The following is a 14,912-nucleotide window of genomic DNA, read 5'->3' as shown; positions in this document are numbered from 1 at the left end:
AATTGCACTGTGGGGAAGACCAAGGCAAGGCCTGGAACTGTTGCTCAGCATGTGATGTGTGAAGTGGGTCAAAGGAAGGCAGTGGACCCCTGACAACCATAAATAACTACTGGTTATTTATGAACAAAACACACTAGCTGGACAAAGTCTTCAGAACGGGGCTATTCATGTCATTCTGCTTGTTGCTACCATGGCATCTGTAGCCCAACTGGACTTCTCCCACCCCTACCCAGGGTGTCATCTTTCAGTGATATGATTCACATCTCTTGGCTATTTGTGGCCCCAGGGAACTGTGAAGCATCCTGCAAAGTGGGCAACCACTGCCTGGTACCACTTTTGAGAGCTGGAGAAAGTGGGGTCGTCCAGACATCTGTAGCTTGGCCTTGGATGCAGTATCCTGGTTGGTGGGGGTAATACTTGAGCTACTAAGGATAAGCCAAAATTAGCCATGAGTGGGAAGAGAGTTCTAGGCAGAGGGATAAGCACATTCAATATTATAGACTTGGCAGAAAACTCACAGATCAATGAGTAATGTAATGTGCTGGAGGAATATGTGGGAAGTGGAGGAAAGTGAGCTGGGCCCTCCTGCCCTTCTTTCAGGCTTCCCGTGTCCTGTGCACACACTGGGCCTCTCCTCATCTCCTTCAGAACTTCTGTCTGGGCTCTCAATCCATCCTTCATGTCAAGAGTCTCTTATGCACCACAAGCTGAGTACTGCTACATGCCTGTCCCTGCCTATACATACCTACAATCCTTGCCACAACTGGTATTGTAAGTGGAGAGTGATAACCAGAAATACTTAACAATGAAGTAGCACAGGTGTCAACTAACCAGAACAGATGCTGGCCTTTGGAAAGCATCCAGGCCATTCTGGTGGTACCAGCTGATTGGTAGACATGGCTGTTAACACTATTTTGTCCATTTTGCAGGTGAGGAAAAGAATACTCTGAGAATTTAGGCCACTTGGTCAAACTCACAAAGTGGAAAGGATTCAGATCTAGACTTGCCTCTGTCCAACGTCTGACTGTTGAACATCCAGGCTCACAAATTAAGGCTTAAAAGTATGAAGGGGAGTGACACAGGCCTGATGTAGCAAAGGACACTCTGACAAACAAGCTCTCTGGCTTCAGGGATGTGGAAGGACTGGGGCCAAGGCAAGTCCAGGGAAGGCTGGTGGGGTAGAGGATCCTCTGGAGCAGATAAGTCAACCAGACTTTCTTGACCCCAGCCACTCTGTGTGGTCAGCTTGCAGCCCAAGGGCACTAGGCCAGCAGCATTCTGGCCTAGTACCTGGTTCCTTACATGTTCTCCTTGCCAAGGTCAAAACTGGCCTGCCCCCAGCATGACCATTCCTACTGCCTTTCCCCTTCCAGGCCTCTTTCCTCCCATAAGAGTAGAGATGCTTCTTTGGTTCCAGCTGAAACAACAAAAGTCACCGGAGATTCTGCCTATTCCAAAATTCCTGAAGAGGCTGCCAGCAATGAGTCAGAGCATCAGCAGCCCAGCTCACCAAGGACCAGCCTGGCCTGGCCCGATGCTTCTTGAGTCTGAGTTGGGGTGGGAGCAGAGGAGACAACCAAAAGCCCTGGGGACCTCTTACCCCCAAGTGCAGTGGCCCAGCCTTGTGGCCAGCCCTATGGGGGCAGTGCTTTTGAGGTGCATGGTGCAGTGGGTCTTGCTGGGAGACAGTTCCTATGCAGCACCAAGCCACAGTCCTGCCTTCATGGAGCTCAGCCTTGGAGGCTCCTGAGGACTTCAGTTCTTTCTTTGTTTCACCGAGAATGTGAGTCCAGGCTGGTGTTCAGAGAAGGAAGCATGATCTCATTTTCATGGGGGCTACTTGGTTCTAATCCCTGAAGTCTGTGGGTTCCAGGAAGATTCTGAGAATCTGTCTCCAGGACCTATGGGGATGAACTAGGCCTGTCCTAGCTCACACATCCAGTGTTCACACATTCAGAGGATCACAGCAGCAGGCTATGGGGAGGGAGCAGCAGTGCCTACAGCATGTGAGTCTGGAATGTAACCCTCAGCAAGAGGATCTGTCCCATCGTCTCACATATTGGGGAGCAATTGGTAGCCTGATGTCATGGAGAGAGTGGAGAATTCCGTCAGAAATATCTGGGTATAGTCCCAGCTTTGTGCTTGTCTTGCTAAGTGACCTGGAACAAGCTTTCACCCCTTGTACTTTAGTGTCCTCGCCAGTGACGTTGGAAGGCAACCTCTGTCCCACCGTGAGGAGAAGCAGGGTATGGCCAAGAATTTGTGATATAGTATGGACAAGAAGCACTCTGAAACCTGAAATTTCATGTCCATGCAAAATGCATTATGTGGCACAGTTTGCATCCTCTGGGAAGATTTTGAGACATGAGTGTCAGGATGTTTTTAAGAGGGTGGGGAAGGAAGCAACATGAGACAGAGAGAGAAGCTCAGTTATGATGTAGGCCCTAGCATCTTGGCCCCTATTGGGAGCTCTGTCCTGCACTGGACTGAAATGGTTGGGCCTTGGTATTAACTTATCACCGAGTAAGGGTAGCTTCTGGCCAGGTAGGACCACGGGCAAGGTGGATCTCTATAGATGAGCCTCTACATGATGTGCTGGTAACCTCGCAGTGAGCTGGGGTAACAGTTCTTTCCTTGAAGGAGTATCTGGGTGGTGTATCTCCATGACCATGTCTTTATTGTTAATTATGTGGTTATACCTAAATATCAGACTGTGTTCATCAAAGGCAGGAGTAATAAGAGAGCTCCTGTCATTCTGGTTCTATTGAGTTCTAGATGAATGTCTTCAGTCTTTATTTCTGATAAAAGAATGGAAAAACTCTCTTTCTTTTTCTGTGAGGCCCAGAAAACTATTCAATTTGGCTTTGCCTGGGAGTTCATAGGTAGGACATAAAAACCAACAAATTTAAACAAATGAATTGATTTCATTTTTAAAAATCTCCCTATGTGTGCATGTTGGTGTGCACATGTGAATATATACATACATCTGAGCATGAGAGCACATGGGGGTGCATTTATACATGAGTATATGTATGATAACTGGGATAAGAGAGAAGCCGTGGAGCAGGTGTCCAGTGTAGATTTGCCCACATGAATGAGTAGGTGAAATTATGAGAATGTCCATTTGTATGTGGAGACATCATTCACTCACTCTTTTAACATTTAGTAACATTTATAATGTGCCAGGCTTTGTGCAGGGAGCTGGGAAACAAGAAGAGATACGATCTGGTTGCTACTACTGGAAGTTTATCATCTTGTAGGGGAAACAATACAATATAGGCATCCCAGGTACAGTGAGGGAAGAGATTGTACAGAGGGATCACCTGAGTGGGCCCCCAAATCAGACCGAAACATCCATTGCCAAAAAATAAAAAAAAATGGTCTTTCACAACCATAATAACCTCTTGGATTTTCCAAATACAAGGAGTATTCCAATCAAGATTCCTTGGACTATTCCAGGACTATTTCTTCCCTGGACTTGAATGGAATATGTGCTGCTGGAAGGATAAGCCTGAGAGACCCTGGCACCAGGGACCTAGAGCACTTCTAAAGCCAATGTGAAACACCTCCTGTTTCAGAGGAACAGAGGCAGGAGACCTGGAGCTGTGTCTTGAAGGGTAAAGGTATTACTCAGGCAAAGATGATGGGAAAGGGTGAGCCAGACTTTCACATGGCAGGGAGAAATGACTGGTAAGGAGATTATAGGAGTGAAAATGGAAAGTCAGAGGACAGAGGAGAGACCTCAAAGCCATAGACTTGAGTGAAGGAGTATGAATTTTCGCACAAACAAGGGGTAGCAGAGTAGTGTTTCCATCTTAGGGTTACATTCTGGCAGTAGTGTGGGGGCAGATGGAAGCTGATAGATGGCAGGGCCGGCTGGGTATGTTCCTGTACACGTTTATGAGGCTGTATACATACGGTGCTGTGTGTCTGTACATCTGGAGTCTGTGCACCAGGTGTGCCGCCCACATGGACTTGTTTTCTACTCCTCCCCTCTGGCTTAGGCAGCACAAAGGCACGGGATGGCTATCCTGCTGCTGACTCATGGGTGAGTGCTATGATGGGGCTAGCTGGCAGGTGCTTCCTCCAGGGCCACAGGCACACCCCTTCCCCTGGACTGACAGTGAAGTGACTGGCAGGCAGTGAGAGGATGGCTTCTGCGACTGGACTCTCCTGTCTGTGTGATGGCTTGTCTAGGAGAGGCTGGGCTTGCCTTGTCCCAGGCTCAGCCATCAGGGTGAGGGGCAGACAGAATGGAGAGGCTGTGAGGACAGGGGCTTAGCTATGGCCCAGCTTTGCCTTTCTGGGTCTCCCTGTCTCTGGACACTCACTTTTCAGGCACCGAAGTCATGTATTTGAATTTAATTATCTAACAATGTACTATAACTATGCTCTCCTGCCTCTTGAAAATTCACGACAAATCTAAAAAAAAAAAAAAACAACTAATTTGTCACATTTCTTATACCCCACATATGGACCACAGGTTCTTGGTTTTGTGGGATGAGTATAAACTCTAGAGTGGCATAGTAAGTAGTTAGGAACTTGGAATTTAGATTCCAAAAGTGTGCGTTCAAACTTCAATTGTACACTCAATGGCTGAATTACTTATTTTCTCTGTGCCTCAGTTTCTTCATTCACAAGACCCAGATGCTAAAACTTCATAGGATTAAATGTATAAAGTTCCTAAAACAGTGCTTGATGTATCATTAAATCTTCAACTATAAACCTTAACTAGTTTTACTAGCTCATCTCGGCTGTTCCCTCAGGTCTAGGGAGTTAGGGAATTCGATTGATGAAAAGTTGAGACCTCTTTGAGACTCTAGAGGAAATGTGTTTAATGAGATGTTGACCCATGTTTTACTCTCAGGGACCAAGACTTGTTCCCACCAACTCATTCTTTTTATTTGATGTGTGTCTTTGGTTTTAACAGGTTTTGGTTGTCAGACTTCATTTGTTAAATAATAACCTATGTGGACCCATCAAGTGTTCTCTTGGACTTTACAAAATGCTAGTAATGGTTCCCAGTGCTCCTCACTGGGAACTTCTGGATTGGATGAGATCATCCTTGGGAAGCCACCCTTCCTGTTCCAGCTTCAGATACTGGCACCTCCACAGCAAGAAGCAAGCGCCTTCAAGTATTTCTGGGCCTTGTAATAGGTGGCCAAGTGGACCCTAAAACAGAAGATGCTTCACATTGGCTTTAGAAGTGCTCTAGGTCCCTGGTGCCAGGGTCTCTCAGGCTTATCCTTTCAGCAACACATATTCCAGCCAAATTCAGGGGAGGAATAGTCCCGACTCCTTGATTGGAATACTCCTTGTATTTGGAAAATCCAAGAGGTTTTGGTCTGATGGAGTCGTAGGTACTAGTTTCTTTCTATATATCAGCTCTTTAAATTTTCACAAAACTCTCCTGAGGTGACTGTTGTCATCTCTATAGATTAGAGAATAAAATTGGTCAGAGAAGGGATTTATTCAAGTACTAGTAAATGGCAGCATTGTTTGGAATTTCTTACATTCATTAAATCACATCATTCTTACCTCTGAAGTAGTAATGATCTCCAATTTGTAGATAAGCAAACTGAAGCTTAGCAAAGTTAAGAGACTTGTTCAAGGTCGTAGAGCTAAGAGTTAGCCAAGTGGGAGTTGAATCCAAGTCTAATGTTCTGTCTCCAACAGCTGCTTGGAATGAACTAGCTATGAGGTGACACCTCTGCCCTGCTTTGGCATCCAGGTGAGCCTTGTGGAAAGGCAGGTTTTAGTCCCCAGTGGTTTTGGAGGGTGGAAGCCTACCTTGGATGTCATCGTTGAACATGCAGTACTTGTTGCGGTATTTGTTGAGCAGGCGGAAGGCATTGGCATTGGCAAAGTCTTCAAATTGAATGAGGCAATTTATTCCAAACCTGTGGAGAGAGAGGAAGGAGCACATGACTGACTCCCTAAGACAACTCCCTGCATGTCACAGCCTGCATAGGAGAGTGGGTAGGCTCAAACAGGAGGTGGAGGGAAACATGGCTCCTTCATCTGTTTTTTTTTGCCATCTGGCTGGATCTGGAACTCCTGGGCTTGGAGTTCTGCCTATCCCATCATATGGATAGGGAAAGGAGAGAGTAGGGGCACCTGGCTTAGTTGTCAGCCAAGCCAACATCACTGTATCTAAGGTGGACTGGTGGCTCCCTTGGGCTTCCATGGCAGACAGTGGGCATGCCAGGAGGGCTGAGATGGAGCTGCCTTGTCTGTAGCCTTTTGCCAGCAGAAAAGTTCACCCACTCCAAGCTCAAATGCGTAAAGAGAGCCAGGCTTCCCCACCAGAGATGGTTGGGGAGCTTCTGCAGCCTCTAAATATCTCCCTCTCCAGACCCGGAGGCCAGGAGCTCCATCATTGGAGACTCCTCAAAGTTCAGTCATTGGTCCCTGACATGATGCAAGGAAGGCTGGGAAAGGCCAGCATGTGAAACCTTTGTCATCTATTTACATCTTGGTGATGTTGTTCTCCAATTTGCAGAAGAAGGAGAGAATCAGGTAGGGAGTGCGTTTAAAATGCAGATCTCCAGGCCCATCTCACAGCCTCACTCAGAAGGTGGATGAGGCTCAGGAATCTGCATTTTAACCAGCAGTCCAGATTGTTCTAATTCTGCCGTCTAGAGAACTTTGAGAAACACTGCCTTGGTGAATGAAGACAATGCCCAATAAGCTGCTTCATGGGCCTTATTGGAAATCTGTGAGGCAGTGCTGCCTAGATTGTCCCATCTTCCTTAAAAAGGGGAAGGGGGGCTTGGTTAATTAGAGTTTCATAACCTATTTTTCCTTTTAATATTTGTTGTCTGTCAGGAAGCTGAGAGAAAAATTCCCATCTATTTACAATAGGCATCCTTAGTCTGAGATTTCTACCCACAGATTTCCCTCTTACTTCATGCTTGCTCTTTGATTCTGATATTTGGTAATTTTATTGGTGTCTTGGTCTTTATGGAATCAGGCATGTATGAATTCTTAAAAATTACTTAACACATGGACAAAAAATAATTTTCATCTCATGGGTCAATTTGTGATCGAGTAATGATATCTGAGATCATGTTCATTGAGAAAAAAGTCCTGATTGATTCACATGAAATTCAGGAATGTCAGGGTATGTGATAGGGAGAAGTGGCTTGCTATTTCCAACCTGGTGTGAACCACAGGCTTGAAGCCCTCTTGAGATGAAGAGGTGGGTGGGCCACCTATGTGGCGGGCTTCCTATGCTCTTGAAGCATCTTTCTGGTGAGGTTAGTGCCTGTGGGGGAGTGGATTGCCCTGAAAGATCTAGAAAGCAGTTTTTCCAGCCTCATAATTTTCGGCACAGCCTATCCTGTCCAGCACAAATGCCAGTGAATGGGTAAATATTTGCTTCTGCTATGGTTTTTTTCAGATCCTTAGCTGGTCAGAGCTGCTGTTGGAGGCACTGGAAATGGGGTCATGTTACAGGGGCGGAAACGAAGGGGTGGTGACTTGCTGTAATCTAGTGCTAAAGATTTCCAGGCTTGGATCAGGAGGCTTGAAGGCCTGACTACTGAGTGGCCTTGTACCTGTCACGTCACCCTCATTCTGCTTCAGTTTCTCATTTTTCAGTGGGCACACTATCTGCCTGACCATTTTCTGTGCTCTGATTGAGGACTAAAAGCTGAGGATATGTTTTTTCAGCTTATTGATGTATAATTGATAAATAAAAATGGTATAAGGATGTACAACATGATGATTTGATGTATGTTTACATTGTGCAATTATCATCACAATCAAGTAACTTAACACCTCACATGGTTATCTTTTTAAAATTATTTTTGGGGTGAGAAAGCTTAAGGTCCATTTTCTTAGCACATTTCAAGTATACAGTATAACACTATTAGCTATATATAGTCTGAGGCTGATTTTAGACTGAAATCTTCTAGCCATAATTCTTATCTACAATGAAGAGTAAGTGCTCATGAGGTTTGTGGTGGGATGGTAGGGTAGGCTGTGGCAGTGGTGGGGGGCTTGCTGTCTCCTGACCTACTGTTCAGCTATTTTCTCTTTGTACAGGAGATTTTGAGAGAGAAAAGGTCACAGATGCTATTTAGTAACAGTAGCAGAAAGGATACTCAGCCCAGCTCCTAGGCTTGAGATATCGTTGGATCGAGAGAGCACACAGCCTTGAGAAGTTATAGGGAAAGTAGTGGCCTCAGGGGAAAGCTGAATTTCAACAAAACCAGGAAGACAGGGAGTTGTCAGAGGAATGAGAATATTGAGTATATACATATTCACAAATCCAGTTCCAGAAGACTCTAGAAAAGAGTTTGGGAGGAAAATGAGGTGTAAGATATTGGGTTGGACCATGGAAAGCATAAAGCACTTGCTTTGAACTTCTGTGAGCTCCTGAGTTGACTTTATGACTCCTCCCTGGGCACCTCAATAGGACAGTTATAGATAGAGTTATAAGATGTATCTCTTTGGGGTCATCTTGGAATCATTAGGTACAATCATTAACATTTCCATCTCTCTGTCTCTGTGCATAACTAAATATAGATTGTCATTTAAAAAATGTTTTAAAAGAGAAAGTCATCTCATAATTTGTCTCAATAATGCACTCCATGATTTGATAATCCTTTAACAATCAGTATCAAGAACAGTGCCTGATACATAAGTACTCAACAATATAATACCTTCATATCTGCAGGTTCTGCATCTGTGGATTCAATCAATCCTACATTGGAAATATTTTTAAAAAAAATGCATCTGTACTGAACATTTACAGACTTTTTCATTGTTATTATACCCTACATGATACAGTATACCAATTATTTACATAGAATTTATGTTGTATAAGGTATTATAAATAGTCTAGAGATGTTGTGAACCATTCAGGAGGATGTGGGTAGGTTACTATGCCATTTTATATAAGGGACTTGAGCATCCATTGACCTTGATATCCACAGGGGGTCCTGGAACCAAATTCCCTTGGACACTGAGGGAAAATTGTACTATGACTAGAAATGATAAATAAAACCTCCCATGCACAAATTTAATGCCATGCTTGCCAAGCAAAATTTACTGTGAATTTTTGTTCAGCGTATGAATTTCAAGTATTTGAAGTAGAAGTGGGGAACAGAGTGTCTTTGGTTGTTGGTGACAATTTACTCTATATAAGTTGCTTCACAACTAACCTGGGGCTAAAATATTGAAAAGGTCAGACAGCAAAGCAAGTGGGGCACATTCTCTTGCACACACCACACACATGACCCTTAAGCAACACCACCACTCATTTGCCAAGGTAAAAATAAGGCAAGCATTATAAATACCATTGTGCAGTGTATTGTTACTGTTTTATATTTAATTCAATTTTACATATTCTCCTCCTTCCAATGGAACAATTTAATAGAATATAGAGTAAAACCTCATTAACTCAGGTCACTTTAGTCCCAGCTTGGAATTGCACAAAAGGCCTAGGGACCAACCATCCAATGATGCAGACTGAGTTCCTAGGACTCCAGAACCTCTAGGACCCTGTCCTTGTACACACATCTCCAGGGCTGCTCCCTGGGCCTTCCACTACCAGGAACTACCCCTGCTCTAGGATTTCACACTGTCCTCCTTCAGCCTCTGACTGCAGCCTCTACTTCCCTTCACTTTTGCTGCTTCTGCTCTGCATCAAGACCTCTGGGTCCTTAATCACATCATCCAGGCCTCTTCCTTATTGCATTTCATGAAACCAGGACAGTCTGGATCAAGAGTGTTTACTTCAGTCACTGTCTCAGCACCGTCCATCCACCATCTGTCTATCCACCCCTTGTTCTGCTATCCATCCACATTTATTGAGCACTGGTGATGAGCTAATGCTATAATTCAACAATGTTTCAGGAAAGTATAGATAATGAAGGAGCTGGTGAAAATGTAGTATCATGAATTTGTAAACTAATTAAAAGTTAAGTAAGATAAAAGAGCTTAAAGTGAAAATCTAAATGACTCAGATCAAAAAAACTTTTCTCCATTCATCCATACACATCTGAATAGGTTCTCTTCATAACATAAGTTTAAATGTTAGTTATCAATTAATTTATATACTCGCCAAAATGCTAAGAACAATGGTTAAAAAATGATCATCTTTATTAAATATTTATTACCTGCTGGGCATTACACTAAATTCTTTACATATCACTCTTTCAATCGCTGCATGACCTTATGAGGCAGTTGCCATTTCCAGAGAAGGAATGTTATTTGCCTAGAGGCTGTTTACACTATCGCACTTGGTAGGTGGTGAAGCTGGAATTTGGATTTGGCTCTAATCTGACTACAGAATCTGTCTTTGTTTAATTTTAAAAAGCAATACAGATTTGTAGAAGATAAAATTAAACAGGTAATAAAGCTGGATTTCTTTTTCCACATGGAAAAACATACATCAAACAGGGAGATAGAAAATGGTCTTCTATCAACCTCCTGATCTACCTGCTGGAGGAGGAGCATAAGCTACTTAGTGTCTGGGGTTGGAGTGGGCATGCTAGGAACTTCACTCAGATTTTTCTAGGAGACTAAGTGGGAGGTCTGACCCTTCTTAGCATGAGCAACAGGGGGCAGGAGAATCTGGAGAGTGGGTGTCTTAGAGTCCTCTTTGTGCTTACACAAACCAGATCAGCAGGTGGCCACCTTCCAGGGCTGTGGGAGCAGTCACAGGGCCCCCTCCCAAGAGGCCTGCTCAGGAACCCCTACCCTGAGGCTCTGGGCAATTTCCTGATTTTAGAGCTGGCTATGTACTGCTGTACTCCTGTCCTTTCAGAAGCTGCCCTTTACCAGGGAGGTTCCAGGGCATCTGTCCCCCTTTCCACCTTTGAACTCTTCACCTTGTATCCCTGGCAGCAGTGGAGGAACATTTGATGCTTCTCCAGTGAATAATTCCTGAAATGGAGAAAGGGCACCTCCCCAAGCCACATGGAGCAGTCTAGACCTCTTGACCCCAGGGACTCATGGGGAAATGGCCTTGGAGCTGCAGGGAAGGCATTCTAAGGTTAGAGCTCACTTAAAGAGAGGATGTTGGATGGATGTGTGATTCCCCCAGCCCCCCACCCCCTCAGTGCTAAGGCAAGAGAAAGTTTGCAAATGTTAACCTGAGTCTGGGTGTCCTAGCAAGCTGTGTGACAGTGTGATGAGACCTAGGTCAGGGCCAACAGAGCTAGACACCAGATACCTGGGATACAGCCCCCGGGGTAAGAGGTGTTCTGCCTTTCCCCTCACAAGCTGACCAAATGCAGAGCAAGGGCTATTGGCAAGAATCAAACATTCCAGGGACTACAGACCTGGTTTCTCTGTTCAGAGGTCAGGACCCACCATTCTTTCAAACACCTGAGTCTGACCTCTTTCAGGCGTGAATAAACACAAGGGACCTGGGAGGAGCAGGTGAAATTGCTTAGCCTGTTTCCAAATAGAATGACTAAAAGCTACCACTCAGATTTCCATGGGCGTCTGCTCTGTTCTTCCAATGCAAAACACATGCAAGACTTCTACAGCAGTGTGTAAAGTGAGAATAACACACCCAGAAACCCATTTTTTCTTGTTTCTTTCTTCTCATCTCTTCTCTTTCCTTCCAGGAACTAGAGCTGATAGAACCATGAAACTCTAGGTCTTTTTAAAATTTTACATATTCCATTAAACTCTGGGCCCTTGAGATGCCCTTAGAAAGAGATTCTGTGGTTAAATAAGTTTAAATGCTCTTTATCTTACATATTGCTTATATAATGTATTTCAAAAGCTCTGAAAAGTCCTGCATTAAGAAACCTGTTCAACGCAGCCTTATCTAAGCTTATTTGACCAGAGACCTTCCCCTACTGGACCTCTGCCTACTCCTCATCCCCACATACGGTAGAGTACACTTTGAGGGACATGATTCTCTGCAGAAAGAACTTTGTTCAAGTGGTTTTGGATGGATTTAGGGTGAGGCCATCTCTCTGGGGTCGGAGAATCTCAACATTTGGCTCTGAAGTAGGGCAGGGTGACAGCCACTGGGGGATGCAGGACTGAAGGATAGATTTGTTTTGGAGATGACAGGGGTACATAATGGGATAAAGGAACCAGTGTAGTTCCTCCCCAGTGTGGAGGAGAGATGAGAGATGAGGGATGAGGGATGAGGAATGAGAGGATGGGGAGAGCCTGGGATGGGGGTGAGAGCTAGAGCACAGCTGGAATGTGAAAATGTGGTCAGATACTATGGGACAGATATGAGCTGTCACGCCCCAGCTCAGCCACAGATTATATGAGGGAATGACTCATTGGGGATGGGGAAAGTAGGGAGGTGGGTGTTGGGGAGGCATCCACAAGGATATTCTGTTGGTGAGGAAGCTGGAATCCGTGGATTGGAGAGAGAGGATACTGAATCTGAAAATGAGAAGACAGAGTGGAATGAGGCACAATGATTCATTTCATAGAAGGGCTGTTCTGTGGACAAGGAATTAAGTTGACCTATTTTTGCAAAGTCTTGAGGGAAAAAGCAGAGCAAGGAGTGGAAGACAGAGAGACCCAGATTTCAGTACCATATAAAGCAGAGATTTTAAACACTCTAGACAGAGGCTGCTGGTCACTAGAGGTGATTCTGTGGTCACTGGAGCTCTATTTGGCAAGGAAGTCATGGAAGGGATTCCAGCCCAGGGCGTGAGGCTGGACCTCTGAGGTCCTTCCCTTCCCAGCTCCCAGACTGGGAGATTCCCTGGTGTGCTTGCCTGGCAGCAAGACTGGCAGGCTCCTGTGACTGGCATTTTGGCCTTTGGGGGAAAACCCCCATCAATTTAGCAAGATAGTCACAGGAAGTAGCAATTTCTAAACAAAGCCCCAGGAAAATGTGGCCATTCCTCAGTTACTGCCCTGATGGCAAGTGCAGGCCAGACAGAAAACACTTCAGAACATTAGGATTTCCTCCTGAATTTCCCTGTTTGTCTGAGTTCCGGGGCAAGCACACCCATGGCGTCAGGAGTACCAGTGCTGGGAAGAGGGTGGTAGCTAGTCTGTTGACCTCTCAATCCCTCAGAGGTCAATGGCCTGTGCTGAATTTTCTTTCTAGGGCACAGGAACTCACTTCTCAAACTCCTGCTCATAAAGCTCAGGTGCTTTCTTCAGATATCAACTCACTGGTTAGCTCAGGGGCTTCAGTTAAACCAGTTGTATGTGCCCAGATGTCATACAGCCACTGATGAGGCTTCTATGAATAGTCTGGCCCATTTGTATCTCTCTATTCAGTCTAGTACTGTAGTGTTTGCACTACACAGTCTGTGATGCTGTAACATCCGGATCCTCTTCAGAGTCTGACTGTCTCACAGATCTGGTTAAACTAGAATTATGATAGTTAGTCTTGGGATAAAAGATGGTAAAGTAGGGAAACCTAGTCTGTGTGTATGGGCTTTTAACACCCAAATGAGCCAAAGTCAGAGAGGGGAAGAAACTAAAAAGACCAGTCCAGGTTAAGCAATGCTCTGGATTGAAGCAGGCAGTAGACAGAGTTCTAGAAGGCAAGGTGCTACCTTACTTTTTATTGTGTTGAATGGCAGCTAAAGAGGGAGCTTTAATGAACTCCCTTTTCTGCCTCCTGCTCCGGACACCTGTGTTGAGGACAAAACATTCTGCTACTTATCTGCTACCCTATGCTTTCCTGGCTCAGTCAATATTTGTTGAACAATCAACAAAAAAGAAAGACAGAAAGCAAGCTAGCAAGCTGCAGAACAGCCCCTCCCGTGAGTATCCAGTTGTGCACATTTCATATGATATCACCAGCTACCCCTGAAGCCAAATTCTCCTCTTCTAGAAGCCTGATGACAAAGTATTGCTATATTATAATATTTGAGGCTTCTTCCTTGTGCCCAAAGGGTTCAAGTTCACATGAACGAGCACCACCAGCAGGGCACATCTTTCTAGTTAGCAGAAGGCCTATGGACCCTCTATGGTCAAAAGCTTTGGGTTTTGTAGTCATGTGAATTTGAGAGTCTAGCTGGGTCATTTGGGAAAGTTTACTTATAACCTTTATAACTTCAGTTTTTTGGTTTCAGGGTTGCTGTGATAATTAAGTGTAATACACCCAGCAAAATGTAGATGCTCTATAAAAGTTTTTTTCCTGGGAATAAGACTGTGACTTTTTAAGTCCAAGTAAGTATCCCCTGTCCCTTGACAAAACTGAAGACAGGGATATTAGCTAGGTACACATTAATCTACACAAACACAGCATTAATTATTTGGGCATCTCTTCCCCCCCCCCCAAGCAGATTGTAAGCTCCCTGGCAGCAAATTCTTTTTTTGACTTTGCTATATTCAATACATGTTGGTCCAGTGGATGAATTGATGGATATTATTTATATGAATAATAATAAAAACCCAACTAATGGCATGCTGTCCTGAATTATTTTTTTTTTTAATTTTGTTGTGGATGGACACAATACCTTTATTTTATTTATTTATTTTTATGTGGTGCTGAGAATCAAACCCAGTGCCTCACACATATTAGGCAAGTGCTCTACCACTGAGCCACAACCCCAGCCCCCCAGCCCTGAACTATTTTATGATTATCTTATGTGTCCATATTACAATCCCAGGGAAATTTGAATTCTTCATGATCAAAGAAAACCACATTCTTTGTATCAGTCAACATTGTAGGACATACAGAAGGCATGTACTAAATTCAGGATGAATGGAAATTTTGTAAATTATATAAATGAGAGCAAAGAGCTAGATAGGTTTCCCTTGATTCCCACTGCTTTTCTCATTATCTGGCCTTGGGGAAACAGTTTTCTCTTGTGGTCTCAGTTTCCTCACCTATAATGTAAGGGAGTTGAATCAAATGAACAGGTTGTTTCTTGCCAATTTATTCTAAGACTGTTAGATTATAGTCCCATGGAGGCCCCAGGGTAGGAAAAATAGAATGGTCACATATAGATTGA

At 44.3% G+C, this 14,912-nt stretch overlaps 1 protein-coding gene across 6 annotated transcripts in view; it reads right to left on the bottom strand.

Moving 5' to 3' along the window:
* ME3 (malic enzyme 3) overlaps positions 1 to 14,912 on the bottom strand; it is a 201,515-nt gene that overhangs the window by 18,395 nt on the left and 168,208 nt on the right. For all 6 annotated transcript variants that reach the window (XM_081282420.1, XM_081282422.1, XM_081282423.1 and 3 more), the window contains one exon: positions 5,791 to 5,900. In XM_081282420.1, the coding sequence (XP_081138546.1) occupies positions 5,791 to 5,900 (110 nt within the window). The remainder of the gene's footprint in view (positions 1 to 5,790; positions 5,901 to 14,912) is intronic.

The sequence above is a fragment of the Spermophilus citellus genome (genome assembly GCF_964194105.1).
Source record: "Spermophilus citellus genome assembly, chromosome: 2".
In the NCBI taxonomy this organism is placed as follows: domain Eukaryota; kingdom Metazoa; phylum Chordata; class Mammalia; order Rodentia; family Sciuridae; genus Spermophilus; species Spermophilus citellus.
This window is presented reverse-complemented; position numbering and strand designations above follow the sequence as displayed.